Source organism: Phasianus colchicus, chromosome 6 (assembly GCF_987193195.1).
Source record: "Phasianus colchicus chromosome 6, bPhaCol1.hap1.1, whole genome shotgun sequence".
In the NCBI taxonomy this organism is placed as follows: Eukaryota; Metazoa; Chordata; class Aves; order Galliformes; family Phasianidae; genus Phasianus; species Phasianus colchicus.
The window spans coordinates 5,842,858-5,861,655 of record NC_143441.1 but is presented as its reverse complement, the minus strand read 5'-3'; the positions used below and the strand labels follow the sequence as shown (position 1 = coordinate 5,861,655).

General features: G+C 41.1%; 1 protein-coding gene across 6 annotated transcripts in view; it reads left to right on the top strand.

Moving 5' to 3' along the window:
- Positions 1 to 18,798, top strand: part of PDE1C (phosphodiesterase 1C) — a 340,705-nt gene that overhangs the window by 81,619 nt on the left and 240,288 nt on the right. For all 6 annotated transcript variants that reach the window (XM_090142260.1, XM_090142255.1, XM_090142264.1 and 3 more), the window contains exon 2: positions 13,129 to 13,179. In XM_090142260.1, coding sequence (XP_089998386.1) covers positions 13,129 to 13,179 — 51 coding nt within the window. The remainder of the gene's footprint in view (positions 1 to 13,128; positions 13,180 to 18,798) is intronic.

The window sequence follows — 18,798 nt, the reverse complement described above, 5'->3', positions numbered from 1 at the left end:
TCCCCTACTGAGCATAATGCTTACAGCTTTCTTCGTCCTTGCTCTGGGCTTCCTCCATTTCACAGGCATGCTTTACAGAGGCTGCATATAAAGGAGATAGATTACTATAGCCCTTGCTTACTCCTGGAGCTATCTAAAAGGCCTTTGAGAAGTCGTTTGCTGTAAAGTTATCTCCTGGAATGATCACAAGTATTTAAGATTTTGTAGGAATTCTCAGGAATCAGAATAATGCTAGACTCAGTTTACAAAAGTCCCTGTGAGGTCTTGGTCTCGTCTTTTTCATGCTACATTTGAGGGTTACTGTGCAGGGTTCTTTGTGCAGGGTCTCTGCTGGTTAACTTGTCAGGCACAGCGTGTGCTTGGGCTGGCGATGATGCATATGGTTTTGAATAGATTACAGCAGTAAATTTCTGATGACTGAGAATTTTGGTATGATAACTGTGATGTTTTTGACCCAATGCTGCAAGCCCTTGAGAGCCACACACTTTGTTGTTTAGTGAATCACTTAGAGACTTTGTAGAGCACAGTATTATTGCACTATAATATTAGGCTTTAAAATAGTGGCAAAGAAGTCTTTCTGGCTGGCTTCTGCCTACCAAGATATCATTGTTTCACAGTGTCTGTATTGGAATGAGAATGCTATTAAACACAACACAAGTATTTGCTAACTATAGATGTTTTTACAGTACTGATCCTTGTAGGATTGAGGCAGATGCAACGATAGTTATCTGTGCACTTCTATCTGTCTGTGCTATGTTTAGTTAGCTAATGGACTGGAGAGTGGTTTCTGATTATGATTCATGAATTGTTATGAAGCGAAAAAGTGAACGTGGATATGACAGGAGAGTCTGGGAGCTTTCATTTATAAATGATCCCAACATCTGAAAGTCGATCCGATCTCAGTGGAAACTCTTTGGCAACAGTACTAAGCACTGGATCTTGTTGAATGGACAGGGCAAGCTGGGAGGAGAAACTAGGGCTGTATTTGGGTCTTCCCTCCAGTTGCCCTAACTAAGAATCCTATTGAAAATACGTGCTTTTGAAACTTCCTTCAGACTTTGCAGGTTTTTGCTTTTTTATTTATACTAGCATTCAATCTCCAAAATATTTTCCCCTAGGAAAATATATTGATCTATGTTTTTAACTTAATAAAGAGTGTTCATGTTAACTATAACGTAAAGAAGCTCTATTGTCTCAGAACCATTAGACGACTTTTTTTTACAGAGCTCTATGTATAATTTAACTACAATTACTCAGACATCGCAGTGAGTTATTTTTATCAAAAGAATTCATGCTGACTGGGAGTTGATAACACTTATGCAAGCTCATTTTATGAAGCTTAGAAGCACGGGTAAAACAGGCCTTGTAAAGGTGATGGTAGGATAGAATTCAATCTGAACATTAGATCCCAGATAAAATTTTATAAATAACACAGTCAAATAGTTTCCTTCTGAACTGGCATTTACCTAGTATTAACTCAGGGACTAATGCCACTTGAGGGTTTATTGAATGTTTCCATAAATACATTTTTAAACATTAAGTTGAGTTTTCAACTTAATTTGTACAAGTGCCTGTTTCCTCTGGGAAATATTGTTTACATTTTGAAGTTGAAAGGTCTCTAGACTGAAAGAGATGAAGGTTTCAAGCAAAAATCAGTATTTTCCATAGGAAGCATCCACTGACACCTAAAAATGTGGATCTCTCTTCACTTTTCCCCTCAGAAACCAGCCTGGTTTTCTAATCAGCTGTCTTTGCAGTGTAACTTCTTTCACTGCCAAAGCATCCTAATGAAATCTGTTGCTAAAATGCTCTGCAGCTTTGGACAAGGCACCTTCAATTTACAATTCCATCAAAGTGGGAAGGAAAGTATCTTTTTCTCTGTTCACATTTTTAATTACCTACCTCTGCTGTGAGTCACATTTGTCCTTTAGGTTAGTAACTGTCCAGTTATGTGGAGCAACACGATTGCTGGTGTCACAAGGGTGCTCTGGCAGCTGCCTGACTTCTTTTATTTGGTTTTCAGTGCTTTAAGTACTTGAAAATTTTGAGTTTCAGTAATCTGCTTCTTCCTCAGGACCTGATCTGGTGTCACTGAGGAAAACAACATGTTGCTGCAGACTCTCAAAGCATTTGAAATCAAAGCTGTTAAACTTTTAGGATCCACCTGCATAAGGGGGCTGGTTTCTAAATGTTGTGACTTGATATCATAACAAGTGATGTATAAAGACCATCTCTGAATGAGAAAACAGTATTAAAAAAAACCCACACAGTAAGAGCTGCTGAACTCGGCCAGACCTGAAGCGTGTGCCTTTTCCAGATTTTTGTTGCAGAGTGGAAAGAAAACATAGCTTCAAAGAAAGTACCAAAATAAGAAGATTCTGCAGGTTTTTCATCTGGATTTTTTCTGTATTCCAGTCTGCTCTAGTAAGACTGGGGCATCTGGTTATCCTATGTCAGCATAATACAGGGAATAGTTTAGAGAATAATAGTAACACCTGATATTTGTGTTGCATCCTTATTTCTAGTGGTGGAGAGTGGCTGTGTAGAAATGTGACTGGGCCTTTTTACATGGGAAGCATGGCTACCACATCAGATGCCACCTTTCACGTGCCTGTTGGATGCCAGTCGTTATGGTATTGCTTGTGTGATGTATTCTCTGATGGAAGTGAGAAGTTATTGTAACCTTCTAAAAAGCCCATAGCTTAACATTTCCATCCACCTGTCTTAAATTCACTGCACAGAAATACATGATGTAGACCAAGCCTTCCAGAAGTATAGTTACCCTTAGGAGAAAGATGTGAGTGGATTTGCTACAACAGTCTAATGCAGAAATCAGCTTGTATACTTCCAGAAAAAAGAAAGGTCCTACTCTGGAAGCCAGAAGTTAAAATAGTTTCACCACCTTGTAGCAGTGAGGAATTATATTTATATATTTTATTTATACATATATGTATATATGTGTGTGTTCTGTGTGATATATATATATATATTTAACCTATTCCATCATCTCCTGACTCACAACTTCTCTAGTAGCCATTTTCAAGCTCTAACCAAGCATTTATGGGTCCATCCCATGCTGCTGGTGGCTGGGTGTGCCAGAGGCTTGTGTTTACCTGTGTGTCTGAGGGGCAGAGGGGCTGTTCTCCTTGTACTCTGAAGACTGCTGTGGCAGAGTTTGGAAATGAGAACAGCCTGGTGCTTATATGAGGAGATCTGTTTTTTCTGTGAACTTGGGGAACTGGGGGATACTCAACATACAGAGTACACATCAATACTGGAATAGATTATGTAGGACCACTGCTCATTTTTGATGTTAGCAATACATCTAACATGCGTGGAAGGTTGGTTTGGTCTAGCCAGCTGTTGGTCTTATTTTCCCTAATCTCCAGAGTCCAGCATCAGTGCTCCTCTTTAGGTGCCAGTAGAGTCACGCTTTGCAAGTTCAGTGTTTGCATCTGTGCCTCTAAATGAGATTTAGCTGATGCTTAGAGTGTAGATAATTCTGCTTATTTTCAAACAGATGTTTTGCACCTGTTTCTCTGTTATTACTCCCCTGTATACACCTCGCACTTCTTGAACGCATTTCTGTGGCTGTCAATAAGATGCAGCCCTGAAATATGTGCCTGGATGAGAGTCCTTTCAGAGAAAAGCAGCAACTATCTTCCATTACCTGAGTGAACAAAGTGCCTCCCACTCCAGAAGTTGCTTTCCCATCACAAATACAAATAATCTACAGTATAAGTTCCTTTCATAAGGAGAATGAATCATCAGCAAAGTATGGTGTTCCTCTTCCAGTTAATGAAGGATGACAATGTTTGGTGCACAGTGCAGTTGCCAGGCAAACAGCAGCAGCAAAAATCCATTAGAAGTTATTTTTACTTACCAGTAAAGATAGCAGTTTCCTGCCTTCCAGAAGTATTTGGAAGCATCTCTTTTATTTAGAGTAGTCTCACGTTGTGCCTTTGCTATCTGTGTACTTGATCTGTTACTGAATCATACTAACTAATTAGAATCTTAAGTTTGGAGAGAAGTGAAGTCATCCAATGTTTCTGATTAGCAAAAGGATGCTGTATGTTTTATGTCAACTTCTTGTTGACTTCGTGTTTAGTAGTTTATGTTTATACTGCCTGTACTGTTGACACTTGCATCACGAGCAATTCAAGTTGTATTAAGTTAGTGGCTTTTTCTGTGTGGTAGTGGGATTTGACAGTATTATGCTGAAAACTCTTCAGGTGACTAACTCTAGAGGGGTCAATTTTCTATCCAGCAACAGAATGTCCCATTATTAGCAGGTTGGTGTCTTTTCTGATCTTATTAGACTCGAAGTCTCATGAAGATATGTTGTGTTTTTTTTTTTTTAGGAGGAACCTTAGTTTCAAAATGAGTAAGAAAGCCACCAGAAAAGCCTTTCTTTGGGGTTATTGTGCTTCTGATCTCAGTGTGGGATTGATCATGTTTAAAATTTTTGTTAATGACTGTGACAGAAAGAAGGAAAGTGCTGATAATTGCTGCTGGTGACACAAAGCATTGCTAGTACAGAGATATGAATAGAATGAATGTTAGATATGAATATCTAACAGTGCAATTCAGATGATCGATTGGGCAAAAAGCAAGGGGTGGAATTTAGTAGTACAGAGTGAGAGTTTATGCTGATGAGGGCTTAAGAACTTCTACTATGATCTGAGAGTCTGTTATTTCAATGAGGGGGGTGTTATGGCCCAACTAACGTGTGGCCAGACAAGGATAAGGCAATGTATGCAGACATTCAAGAGCCCTATAAGAAAATGAATCGACTCTGAAGAGGTTCGATAAAGATGGAGAGGAGATATGAAGATACCTATTCTGTTAAGAAGACAGAACTAGAAGATGATGATGTATTTAGTCCACAAAGCCCAAATTATTGGGCTTTCATTGCAAAAGCCAAAGGAGGATTAGGCACCAGAAAGAAGAAATACTTCAACTTAAACAGATTGCTGGTGCTAGAAGAAATTGATGTAAATTGACTGTGAGTAATTTTATGCTGGAAATTAAATGATAGGTCATAACCCACACTGCCATCAGTTTCTGGCAGAGTCTTATGAGATGCACAAAACAAGCTATTTTAAGACAGAGCTTAATAAGTTTATGAGACATGTAACCACATTAAAGTCTTGGAGAGCAAAAACTCCTGGACTTCCCAGAGGTGATGGGAAAGACTTTGATTTGTCTGTAAAAAAAAATCAACTCTCTCAGCAACTGCAGTGCTGTTTTTTTATTCTCCTGAGTTGAAAGTGTGCTTATTTATGGGTAGGAAATAGCTGACTTTCTTACTACTTTCTGCAGTTGCAAGAAACGGATGATATGTTGTTGTTTGACAGTCTTGATGAGTCAATACTACAAAGTGGTATGTTTTTCTTTGCATTGTACTAGAAATTTGACAAAGGATCCTTGAAAGCTAAATTGGCTGAGGGGGTGTAGTGGTGAAATTGACACCTGCTGCAGAAAAGGGTGGCAAACTGTAGGGAAGATAGTTTAACAGGCAGATGTTATAAAATGAAGACTGCCCAGGACTCTTTTAAGTTTGTGCATGGTGAACTCACATGAATGATCCACGTTAATCAAAGAAGTGATCGTACCTAAGAAGATACTTTTATAATAAGGAGATGTTCTTGAGATTTTCAGGCTGGTATATTATGAAATAATACATTTGAAATGGAAGAAATTTGGCTAGGCCTGGTACTTTGTTGTCTGCTTGGACAAGCAACCAAGAATAGTATGAATTTTTTGCATTTTTTCCTAATGGGGTGCCTACAGGAAGCCTCACAGCTCTCTTTGTGAGTGAATATTATTTGTTAAGCCATGGGTGTGCAACCTTTTGGCTTGCCTGGATTGCACTGAATGAACAGGAATTGTATTGGGCTGCATACAGAAAGGTCACTCCAAAAGTAATGCCTCCTGTTTATTTCCATGGAAACTAGAACAGATACAAAGAGCACAAGAACACTATTTGACAGAGCATATTCTCTGCTACAAAACACTATTTTTCAACATAATCACCACCATTACTCAGCCATGAATAGGAGCCTGCTTGCCATGCTTGTAAAAATCTGTACCAGCAGAAGTGTCACTGTCACCACTGCTGAAATGCACCACCCGCTGCCTCACATCCACTGTTTGGTCTCCATAAATGTTCAGTTAATGTGGACGAATGTCAGTGGTTACCATTTTTTCTGCATGGAGGAATTCAGTGACACACCTTCACTGCAGACACACTTCCATGTCAGACACCGTTTTGTCAGATTGCCCCTTTGCTGCCATCTGTCACACAGCAACAAAGTGTATGGAATATTGGTGGGAAGGTTCAGCTTTACTGCCATACCACCAACATCCACCTGTGATGTTGTGGGTCAACATAATAAAATAGGAAGTGTTACTTTCAGAGCAGCTCTTGTAAAATATATAATATAGTTAATGCATATAGGTAGTAAAACTTATTTTTATCTTTAATATTTTTTATTAAAAAAAGAGAGCAACTAAGCCACAAAACTGATGGGATATTTGATCTTATGTTTGTGAAACTGCCTCACCCTGGTTTGATGGCAGTGGCTGCTGTTCTCAGTGAGCTCTCAGGGTGTTCATCAGAGATTTTTGATGAAATTTTACTCTTCCCATCCTTGAAAACAGGTGTACATACTTCCAAACAGCAATGCTGTGAATAAGGTGTGACTGTGACCCTCTCTGGTCAGAGAAGGCTTGTTAAGGTCTGATAGAGAGACATGATCAGACTTTTTAATTCACTGCCTAATTGCAGCTCTGTGCATTCCGTATGAAAATTCACAGGTAATGTATTTATGTTGACTGAAAATGGAGTTGCAAATAAAAATAATTAAAAAAAAATCACTTTTTGGCAGTCTTGAAACCTGTTCTCAAATTCCTGTATCAAAATGCAAAGCAGGGCTGCATATTTTTCTCATTCCTGGGACTGTGTTTAGCCAACATATCCAACTACACATCATTATTTGCCATAACTGAGTCAGCACTGTCCTGTGCCCTCCCCATGTCCCAGTTTCTGCCCAGGCAGTGCACACTGCTGTGTGGGCACTGTGGGTGATGGGTGAGCACCTGGGGCCAGGCTGTGCCATTCAGCAGTGCAGATCCACCACTGTGATAGAGGGAATACAAGAAATTGTCTTTTGGTGTGGGTTGTGACTTGATCTCTCTGAGACTCAGCTTGCTCCAGTTTCATTAATTCATACTTGCTTACTCCCAGAAGCTTATTACTGTCAACAAACAGTGGAGATTTCTGTCCATCTGGATTGAAAGCATTTCCTCATCTGCATGTCACATGTATAGATCTGCTAGTTCCTCATGTCTTCAGAAAATCCTATGACAATGTTAGGATATATATGCTTATGTTCCACAGTGAAAACTGCATCATGCATCAGCTCACAAAATATTTGCAGAAGTCTCTGATGCCTTCCCTTTCTGACTGCAGGGCTAAACCCATCTGAGATATTTCCTGTGCACGCACTTCATTGGTCCCATAAAATTCCTAGGCACCAATTAGCTCACTTGTACCAGAAATCTTACCAGTAGTTCAGGACCAACGTCCACAGCTTTCTGTCCTGCTTATTGCTTTGTTTTGTTACCTGAGTTTGCTGCTCTGGATCACTGTACACCAGATGGAAGGGCATTATTCTGCGTATTACACAAGCTGATGTTTGGAAAGCAGTAAAAACAAGCATGTGGTCTGGAACTGGAAAATGCTTATATTTGAGAGGATTAACACCACCTGTTCTGTTGGATGTCATGACTATGTGAGTTGGCCTTCCCAAACACAGATGTTGGGTGGAGTGCTTTGAAACTCTTGCTGCAATATCCGGTAGGCAGGTGGCAGACATCTGAGACCTTGTGTACACCTGGAGCCCTAGTGACCCAGGAGTGCCATCTACTCCCCGAGTAGAGAAAATACTTGAAAGGGGGAAAAAGTACAGTTAATTAGCCTTTAGGTTTTATTAGATTCACCTGTTGTCCCAACATAGATATTAGTGCATATTCAGGTTTTACCTAGACTGTGCTGTGATCCAGAGAGATGCTGAAGACCACAGAATGGACAGGTCCAGCCTCCCAAGTGCAAGCTGGCAGCACTGAGTTGAAGACAAAGCCTATCTATGTGTCATTTATACATTAGCTATAGCAGTGTTAGCTGAACGTTTTCTCCTTACAGAAATGGACATAGTTAATACTGGGTCAGCTCTTTCACCATGGAAGACCATAGAATAGTTTGGGTTGGAAGGGACCTTAAAGCTCATCTAGTTCCAACCTCCTGCTACAATAGGCAGGGCTGCCACCCACTAGATCAGGCTGCTCAGGGCCCCATCAAGCCTGGCCTTGAACACTTCAAGGGATGGGGCATCCACAGCTTCTCTGGACAGCCTGTACCACTGCCTCACCATCCTGCCACAGAGCAATTTCTCTCTGACATCTAATCTAAATCTCCCACTTTTTAGTTTAAAACCATTCCACCTTGTTTAATCACAATCAGACCAAGTAAAAGTCAGTCATCTCCTGTTCATAAGATTCTCTCAAGTACTGGAAGGCCACAATGAGATCTCCCTGGAGCCTTCTCTTAGCTAAAAAATCAAGTCCAGCTTCCTCAGCCTGTCTTCATAGGAGAGGTGCTCCAGCCCTCTGATAATCTTTGTGGCACTGCTCTGGACCTGCTCCAACAGCTCCACATCCTTCTGTGCTGGGGCGCACAGGCCTGGGTGCAGCATGCTTCTGCCTCTCCTTCAGCATGCCATCTTCTCAACCAAAAGCAGATTTGACTCTGGAATAATGTGCTCTGGACTTGCCTAACCGTGCAATCACTCTGGTGTCTTTGTATGGGAGAGCTTATCTGGATGGGGTTTGTGCTTGCCGAGGAAGGGCATCCTGTGGGACCTGGAAGACCTCAGGGTCCCTGCTTCTGCTTGCCACGTAAGTTTCCCAGGCCATGATAAGGAAGCACCAGTATCATTTTTTGAAAATGGATCAAGAGGAAATAAATACCAAATGTAAGAAACTTTCTGAACTTTTCTGATATTTTCTTTTAAAAAATTTGAGGTCCCTGCTGGAAAAGTGTCTATGTGACTATGCCAGCTGAAGCTGAGTCTCCCACTCTGTCTGGTTGCAGCAAGAGGGCTTTTGCAGTCCTTTTACTAAACCACAGAGCGGTACAGAAAACTTCCTTTGCTTGCTCAGTGCTTCCAGCTCCTTCAGTAATTGGCACGTTTTAAGGGCACCATCTACTGGCTAATGGGAGCAAAACGATGCTGTGACTTGCTAATGAAGAACTCTTCACTTTGGAGGCTGGCAAAATTCTAGAGAAGATTATTCTGGAAGTCATTGAAAGAGACATGAAAGAATGCATTCATTAGTCACAGCCAGTACGAATTCACGAGGGCTAAGTCCTGTGTAATGAACCAGATCTCCTTTTATGACAAAGTTACTCACCTTATTGACCAAGGAAAAACAAGTAAATGTGATCTTTTTGGTTTTCAGAAAGAGCTTTTAGTACTGTTTCTCACAGTATACTGTTGAACAAACTGTCCAGCCTAAAGACAAGTACATAATGCAGTTGATGACCAAGTGGCTGATGAGTTGGGCTCAAAATGTTACAGTAAATGGATTTTCATCAGGCTGGCCAGTAGAGTTCTGCAGATATCTGTTTTAGGGGTTGTTTCGCTGTAACGTTTTCATAAATTACTGGGATAGAAGACTTGAAGGAATACTAAGAAAGTTTGTGCATAACACAAGATTGGGAGGAGCTGCTGACTCATCCAAGGGTGAAGAGGCTTTGCAGACACATAGAAACACATACAGACAGACTAGAGGGCCGGGCAACCAGCAGCTGCATGAAGTTTAAGAAGATAAAGTGCTAAATTCCGCACCTGGAGAGGAGCAACCTGGATATATGTACAGACTGGGGAGCAGTCCCATGGAAAAAGATCTGGGGATCAGCATAATGCCCTGGCAGTCCACACGGCCAACCGTACTTGAGGATGGTGCGTTAGGCCCCACACTGCCAGCCAGGTGAGAGGAGGGGTTGTCGCACTGTGCTCTGTGCTGTGCACTGTCTTGGGCACTATGTGCAGGTTTGGGCACCACAGCATAAGAAGGACATAAAACATTAATGGAAAGAGGGCATGAGTGGTCTGGGAAAAAATATAGGGATGCTGTCCAGATGTGTAGGAATGGAGTCGGGAAAGCCGAGGTGGAATTAAACTTGGCAAGGGATGGTAAAAACAAGAAGGGATTCTTTAGATAAGGTGAGCAGAAGAGACAGGCAAAGGAGAGTGCATCTGATAAACATAAAGGCCTCCTCAGACTCAGTGAAGGCTGGCGCACTTAATGAGTTATTTTCCTTGGTCTTCATGGCCAGTTAGGCTCCTCAAATCCCTCCCAGTCTAAGAGCAAAGCAAGTCCAAGACCTCCTTGTGAGTGTGTACAAGTCTATGGGGCCAGATGACATGCACCCCAGGGTTCTGAAGGAACTTGCTGAGGTGATTGTCAAGCCACTCTCCATCATATTTGAAAAGTCATGGCTGTCAGGCAAAGTCCCGCATGACTGGAAAGACAGAAACATCACTCTCATATCAAGAAAGGGAGAAGAGAAGACAAGACTTGGTGAACTACAGGCCAGTGAAAGAAGATCATGGAATGGATCCTTGTGGAAGAGATGTTAAAACACATATGAGGTGTTGAGGTGATTCAAGAGAGCCAGCACAGCTTCACCGAAATCAGATTGTGCCTAACCAATGTGGTGGGCTTCTATGGTGAAGTCATGTCATCAGAAGATAAAGGAAGAGTAACTGATGCCTGGACTTGTGCAAGGTCTTTGACATGATCCTGCACCACATCCTTATCTCTAAATGGAAACGTTACGGATTTGAAGTCTGGACTATTTGGTGGACAAAGAATTGATTGGTTGGCTGTAGGCAGAGGGTTGTGGTCGACAGCTCTATGTCCAGGTAGAGGTCAGTCACGAGTGGTGTCCCCTAGGGGTCCATCTTGGGACCAGTGCTCTTCAACATCTTTTTCAATAACATAGTGGGACTGAGCGTACCCTTAGCAAGTTTGCTGATGACACCAAGCTGAGTGGTGCAGTCGACACAGCAGAGGGGAGGGATGCTGTCCAGAGGGACTTGGACATGCTTGAAAAGTGGACACAGGAGAATCTAATGAGGTTTAACAATGAAGGGCACTTGTGTTGAGGCAATTCCAGATATAAGTATGGATTGGAAGAAGAATTCATTGAGAGCAGCCCTGTGGAGAAGGACTTGGAGGTCCTAGTGGTTGAAAAGCTGAATTTGAGCTTTTCCAGCCTAGAAGACCAGTGGTATCCTGAGCTGCATCAGAAGACAGGTGGCCAGCAGGGAGAAGGAGGTGATTGTCCCTCTCTTCTCTGCCCCTTGTAAAATGCCAGCTGGATACAGGCCTGGGGCCCCCAGTATGGGAAGGATGCAGTTATTGGAATGGCTCCAGAGGAAGGCCACAAAGATGATCAGAGGGCTGGAAAACCCCTCCTATGAAGAAAGGCTGAAGGAGCTGGACTTAATCAGTCTAGAAAAGACAAGGCTCTTGGGAGACCTCATTGCAGTCTTCCAGTACTTGAAGGGAGCTTGTGAGCAGGGGGTAGAATAAACAAACTGACTTTTTACATGTTCTGATAGTGATTGGACAAGGGGGAATGGTTTTAAACTGAGATGTAGCTTAGATGTTAGGAAGAAAGTTTTTCTCAGAGGGTGGTGAGGCACTGACACAGGCTGCCCAGAGAGGTTGTGGATGCCCCATCCCTTGAGGCATTCGAGGCCAGGCTGGGTGAGATCCTGGGCAGCCTGATCCTAGCAACCCTGTCTGATTCTGTGAAAACCATTAGAGAGCATCCAGAGGAGGACCACAAAGATGGTGAAGGGTCTAGAGAGAAAGATGTGTGAGGAACAGCTGAAGTCTCTGTGTTTGTCCAGCCCAGAACAGAGTTGCTGAGGGGAGGCCTCATGGCTGCTGCACCTCCTCACAGAGTTGCTTTAAGTCTTTTCTGGCCTAAAAGAGTACATCACTGTTTCGCTGACACCATTACAGTGCTAGGCACCTATGAATTTGTGTTGTAATCATGTTTTGCAACCCTTTATAGGATTTCTTAGCTTGATCGGTCTCATCTCTGGGAAGTAGCATTTTTAAAGAAAACAAAGAATTTTCAAGGTTTATGTGCTCACTCGTAATATGTTATTCTCTCAGTTTGCCCATAAGTGCTGTTCCTCATGATTACTCTAGCTATAATAAATTAGTCTTGGGTGGTAATTTATCTCCTTGATAACTCATTTTTGTTCTATAGTTCAATACTTCGAGAATCCTAAAGTGTCATTTATGCTCTTGGCAAGCTGTATATTGTCTGGGTCATATAAACATTGAGAGCTGTAGCAATATGAATCCAAGGCAGAAAAAAGCAGGATTTGTATGTTTTATTGCTATTATCCTAGTTAATATGTGGTTCCATATGTCCCAAGATTCCTGTATTTAGATCCTTACATTTCATTTAATTTTGCTACTACATGTTCCTCTGGACTAATACATTCCCTTTGATATACAGAAAAATCTTACTTTTTTTTTCTTACTGTGCTCCTGAATGTAAAGGGCAAAAATGGTGCTTTGATATACAATATATATGAATGATATACAATAAATATATTTCATGATATGTCTGTGATATAAAATAGCATTTGTAAGGATGACTTTAATCATACACTGCTACGTACTATTAATGGCTAGTGTTTAAACACAAGGAAATTATGATTCAGCTATTATGTGGGACAGGGCAATGTTCACAGGTGCCTGTAGAGTGACATGCTGACTCTGAAAGGAGAACCAAACCAGACAAACTGACAAACATGCATTGGATGGCAAAAAAACAAACACAACAATAACAACAAACACACAAAAAAATCACAAAAACCCATCTGTGTTATACCTATGTATATATACCCAACTGCAGTTGCTGTGAATAGCTGTCTCTCGTTTATATGCAGGAAACTCAGTAATATTAGTAATTTCAGGTAGTGTAGCACTTAAATTTAATGCTTTTTGTTTCTCTGTCTTTTCTCCTTTCAGTTGCAAATGAGACGGGTGACAAAAACGCCCGGCCGCTTTCCCGATTTGCCCGTAAGTAGACTTTTTAATTTTGACTAGATGATTTGTCTATTTACGCATTCAATATGTCTTTTAATCTCATAGCAACCCTATCACTGCAGTTCATTCACAGTGCTGAACTGAAGCACGATAGTGCTTAGCAGGAAACGTGTTTTACGGAAATCCAGTCTTACTAAACAGCATTGATGTGAATTTAAAAGAATGGAAGGCTTTGTGGCTATACAGTCATTTCAAGCATAAAAGGCTGTAAATCTGTGTCAGAAAGGCAGCTGAAGTTGACAGCGGTGGCTACAGAGATTTAGGTTAAGCCTTAGAAATTGCAAACTATATGCAACGCAAAGTGTATTGGAGTCATACTGATACATCATCACCATTTACATGGGATGGGAACTAAATATATGACTTGGGTTTTGAAATAAGTGCTCCAGGTTTGAACAAAAGGACACATCTGCTACTGTAGCACCAGCTGAACATGAGTTTGACCATACAGATCGTTAAAAACGTATGATGAACTATATAGGAAAGAGGAAGAAGATAGGAAATCCTATTTATAATGCATGGAATTTCATGGTGCTTAGTGATCATTTAGCCGAGAAAATCCCATTCTCATCATTAAAAGAGGGCACTTGCAGTTATCATCATGTAGCACAGGTCAAAACATGGGATTTTCATCCAGATGCAGTATTTCGCATAGGCACAGGATGGCGCTCAGAACATTCCATATTCACACAGCATTAGAGTGGAGCTTACAGATGAAACTACTGTGGCTATAAATTTGCCACATGTAGTGATATATGATACATATGATGATATATACGTGATGGAACAGATTGAGCGGGACTAAGAAAATTGTACTAGCATTCCGTATGCCTGATTTAGGGTTTATTTTCCTTCATGTTTCAGGCCATGAAGGTTAAAAGAGGTCTGTGTTATTCAGTGTTGTCAGCTTGAATGCTGAAAATGCTTATGACGAAGGAATTCACAAAGGATAGCAATGTAAATGGAAATGCAGATGTTTTGAGTTCTTCATCACTGTGCTTTTGTCCACTATAGTTCCTGAATTCTAGTTATAAGGTTGGGAGATTCAACTCAAATCTCATTTGTTCCAAGATGTTCAGGTTATGAGGAGTAGATGCTGAATGTTGCCTGCCTAATAGGTCAACTGTAATGCCACGTCATTGTAAACTGAGCTGGCATTTTAGTTTGGATTAGCTGCTCATAGGATTGTTGTTTTTTGGTGTTTGTCTGTAGAGTGTAAGTCTGAGACCCAGGAGCAAACAAGTTCTGTTACTGCTCTAATCTTGTCTCTCCAGGAGGCTGCCAAGACTTATTTGTGGAGGTAGGGCTAACTTTCATTACATGGAAGAGAAGTGACCAGTGGATGCCGTCAGATGAATGCAAATAGTGAAATCTCCATTTTAAGGCCTTCTTGTACAACCTAGTGCTCCACGGATTAAGGGAGGAGATGAGATCAAGGCCACAAGCTGCTTGGAGTGTTGGAAATGCAGTGCAGGGGGGAACACGTACAGTAAAAAAAACAACAGTGTAGGGAAGGTGGAGAATCATTCAAAGTATAAAGCAGACTTTCACTGTTAGGATTTTAGTTTTGTTATTTTTGAGTCAGGCTGAGAATCCAACTAGCTTATAAAAGAATCATCATAGAATCACAGAGTGGCTCAGGTTGAAAGGAACCTTAAAGATCATTGAGCTCCAACCCCCCTGCAATGGGCAGGTTGCCACCCAAGAGATCATACTGCCCAGGGCCCCATCCAACATGACTTTGAACACCTCCAGGGATGGGGCATCCACATCTTCTCTGGGAAACTCTATCCATTAGCTGTCCTCAATTTACTGTCTGTATTTTAATAACAGGCAAGCTCACCTGCTCCTATTATTATCCATTTTCCCCCACTGAAAATCCACAACTGCAGGTGATGAGGGAAGTATTTTCAGGACAGCTCACAGCCTTCCCACAGTCTTGAGGCACATGTAGTATCTTCTCATTGCTTCTATCACCTTATTTAATAGCTATAGTCCTCCTCGACGACTTCTATCACTGTTTATCAGGCTATAACAGCAATTGCTTATCTTCCTTCAGGTGGTGGCTGTTCTCATCAAAGGCAGCACGCCACAGCAGTCCTGCAAAGCTAGGAGAAGGCACTGTGTCTCTAGAGTCATTCAGATTGTAGTGGACCTCTTGAGATTGCTTAGTCCAAAATCCTGCTCAAGGTCAGCTAGAGTCACTTGCCCAGCATTTTCTCAGTTGAATTTTGAACATGCAAAAACTTCACAGCCTCTCTGTACAACACATACAAGTGTTCTCCTGTTCAGATGGTACTTCCTCTCTTTAAAACTGTGCTGATTGCCATTAGTTTTCACTTACTTACCACCTATACCTCCAAACACATACTTCTCCCATTCTGCAGAAAAGAACAAAAAAGCCTACAACCACCATTTTATAGTTTAACTACAAGACTTCAATGTTTGACCTAGAAATCAAGCATTTCATTTAGATATCAGTAACATGAACACTTACATTAAACAGAGAGAGCAGTTTTGATTCCAGTAATAAAATGCTGTATTGTGAGCAGCAGTGTAAAGGTTGTCTTCTCAACCCATTGTCTCCACCCATTGATTGTATGAATGGCAATCATCTTGGCCAAGGCAGTCTCTTGGAAGTCTGGGAACCCTTTCTTTTTACTCTAAGCTAGACAGTTCCAACTGCTGAGTTGTAATAGAAGGCTGTGGTTTAAAATGCAGGCTGCTGAAAGACACTGAATTGGGAAATACAACTTCCTATCGGCTCCTCTTTGCATTTCTTACCTCTAGAAGTGACACCTCCAGTAGTACTAAAATTCAGAATCTCAGATGGTGATTCTGGTGCCTTGTCAAATTCTCCTTATCCTACACCACTTAAAAGCCAATATCTTATGTCCAGGATGCTAGAGCACAGGATGAGTGCTGGGTAAGTGGTTTTGCAGTCACAAGTGTTGTAGAAGGGAAACCCTAACTGCCATATTTGACTTCCATGAACTGTGTGAATCCGATTGGCAGTGCACAAACAACAACTTAGGGCATTTTGATGCAAGCATTTTAAACACTTTTGACAGAGCCTCCTTTGGAATAACAGAGACACTTGCAATCCTTCAGAAGCTGTGCCTTTGGAGATTAGTGACCATGAACATTTGATTTAAGTATTTCTGCAATCAGGCTGACCACGTGTCCTAATTCTGCATGTTCTCTGTAAGTATAAATACATCAAATATGATTTGAAAACATTGTGCAACTGTTCTGCTGGAGCCAGTGAAGGTAATCAGATGCAGGGGCCAATGCTTCCTTTAAAGTCAGCCAGAATCCCCAACTAAGACAATCATGTATAGATAAAATCAGTCACTCTTCATTGAGCATACAGAGGCAAAATAACACAAATAGCCTCTGCCACACTTTTGAAGTCTTGGATTTGTCTTTGGTCCAAACCAGGTTTGTTTTCCATGTTAGAACTTTTTATTATTTTCAATGTTAATAAAAATGGGTACAAGCATGATCATAGTCAGATCATAGAATGGCTTGACTTAGGAGGGACCTTTAAGATCATCCAGTTCCGACCTGCCTGTAGCAGGGACACCTCTCACTACCCAGGTTGCTCAAAACCCCATCCAGCCTGGTCTTGAATGCTTCCAGAGGGATCCACAGTCTCTCTAGACAACCTGTTGCAGTGTTTCACCACCCTCACAGTAAAGAGTTTCTTCCTGATATCTAGTCTAAATCTACCCTCTTCCATTTTAAAACCATTTCCCCTTGTCCTGTTGTTATGTGCCCATATAAAAAGTCCCTTCCCAGCTTTCTTGTAGGCCCCCTTCAGATACTGGAAGGCTGTTGCAAAGTCCCCTTGGAGCCTTCTCTTCTCCAGGCTGAAGAGCCCCAGATTTCTCAGTCTGTCCCCATAGGGGACATGCTTATTAGCAGGTCGGTAAGAGAAAGTTTTCCTTGCATACTTTGAGTTGACTGTATCCTGAAAAGCAACAGACTCAAACGTGGCGGTTTTAAAAGAGTTTAGATGTGAGACCAAGTTACCCTGTAGTAGCAGCTGGTAGGGAATAAACTCCAAAAATAATTAAAAACAACAACAATAACAACAAACAAAAGCAAGCAGGTTTAGTTGACTGAAGAAGGCACTTTAATTTTTGGTTAACTATTGAACTAAGTCAATATCCAGTTCACAGTATCTACAGATAGTGGGCATAGACAGTCACTACAGTACAATAAGTATATTGAGGCATCAGGTTCCAGAGAAGACTGTAAAACACATTCTAAACGACCAGCAGGAAAGCATCTTCAAGTCAGCAGCATTAATAGGGAAGCAGAGTTTAGGTCTAAGTCCTCACCTTCTGAGCTCTTAAGACAGCCAAGCCATGAGCAAATCAAACTGCTGCATATTAAAACACAGAGCAGCAACTGTACTGAACAAATCTTGTAAATAATTCAAGGATATGCTGAAACAGGATGGGTAAGTGGTAATTTTTTATTGGAAAACAAATATACAACTTGGAATGGATTTGAGGCAAGTCATGCCATAAACAGATTTAAAAAAACAAACAAACAAACAAAAACTAACAGCTAAACAAAGTTTAAAAAGCATAGTGACATAGGATACAGAGAAAAAATACTGCATGGTCATGACACTATAGGATGATAGCTGTTGGAATAGGAAGAAAAATTAGAATGGGAACTATTATAGAAAGGAAGGGAAATCACAGAAACACAGAATTTCAGGGATTGGAAAGGACCTCCACAGATCATCTAGTCCAATCCCCCTGCTGAAGCAGGAACATTAATATCCTAGGTATGCGAGTTAAATTGATAGTACCTAAATTTTTGCTGAGAACACTTTTATCTATTCTGCTATGCTGTGTTTTCATTGAACAGACAGTAGAGTGAGATCAAACATTCAAAAACATCCTGGCTGAATGGCATAAAAACTGGCATCATTTGAGGACAAGGAGTTAAGCAGTAACTGAAGAGATAGCTTGTTATCATTGGCATACAAATCACACACCAGAGACCAAGTGTTTTTTAGGATGGGGCCTTTCACATTCACTTGTATGATTAGTTTGAAGTAACCTCATCTTCACAACGGAGAACAGTACTTCCTTTGCTGCTAAATTGTGGTCAATAGTAAAACTTATATTTTGGCACACCTGCAGTTAGGCTAACTTTCCCTATCTCTTTTATCTACCTTTCTGTACAATGAAGCAAATGGCAAATATCCTACAGAAGTTCAGATGAGCTTTGCCAATTACGACTGTTTCCTCACAGCTCTTTAGGGTATGTGGCTGTTTCCAGCTTAGTTCAGGACAAAGAAGAGACAAAGGCTGCTGCTGTTAAGTGGAGCAGTGGGAATGATGGCTGTGTAGCTTTCCAGATAGGCAGACTTGCATTATTTTCAGAGTATGTGAAAGTATTTGAACATCTACTTGGTCAAACATGCCACAGATTCTTTAAGCAGAGTTCTGTGTTTTAAATTATAACACCTAAATCTATCTCACTTTTGCCCCTAGCTCGCCAAGGGTATAATAAAATGAGGGAAAAGAACTTTTGCAAACGTTTAGACTTATCAGAAGGATTAGAAGT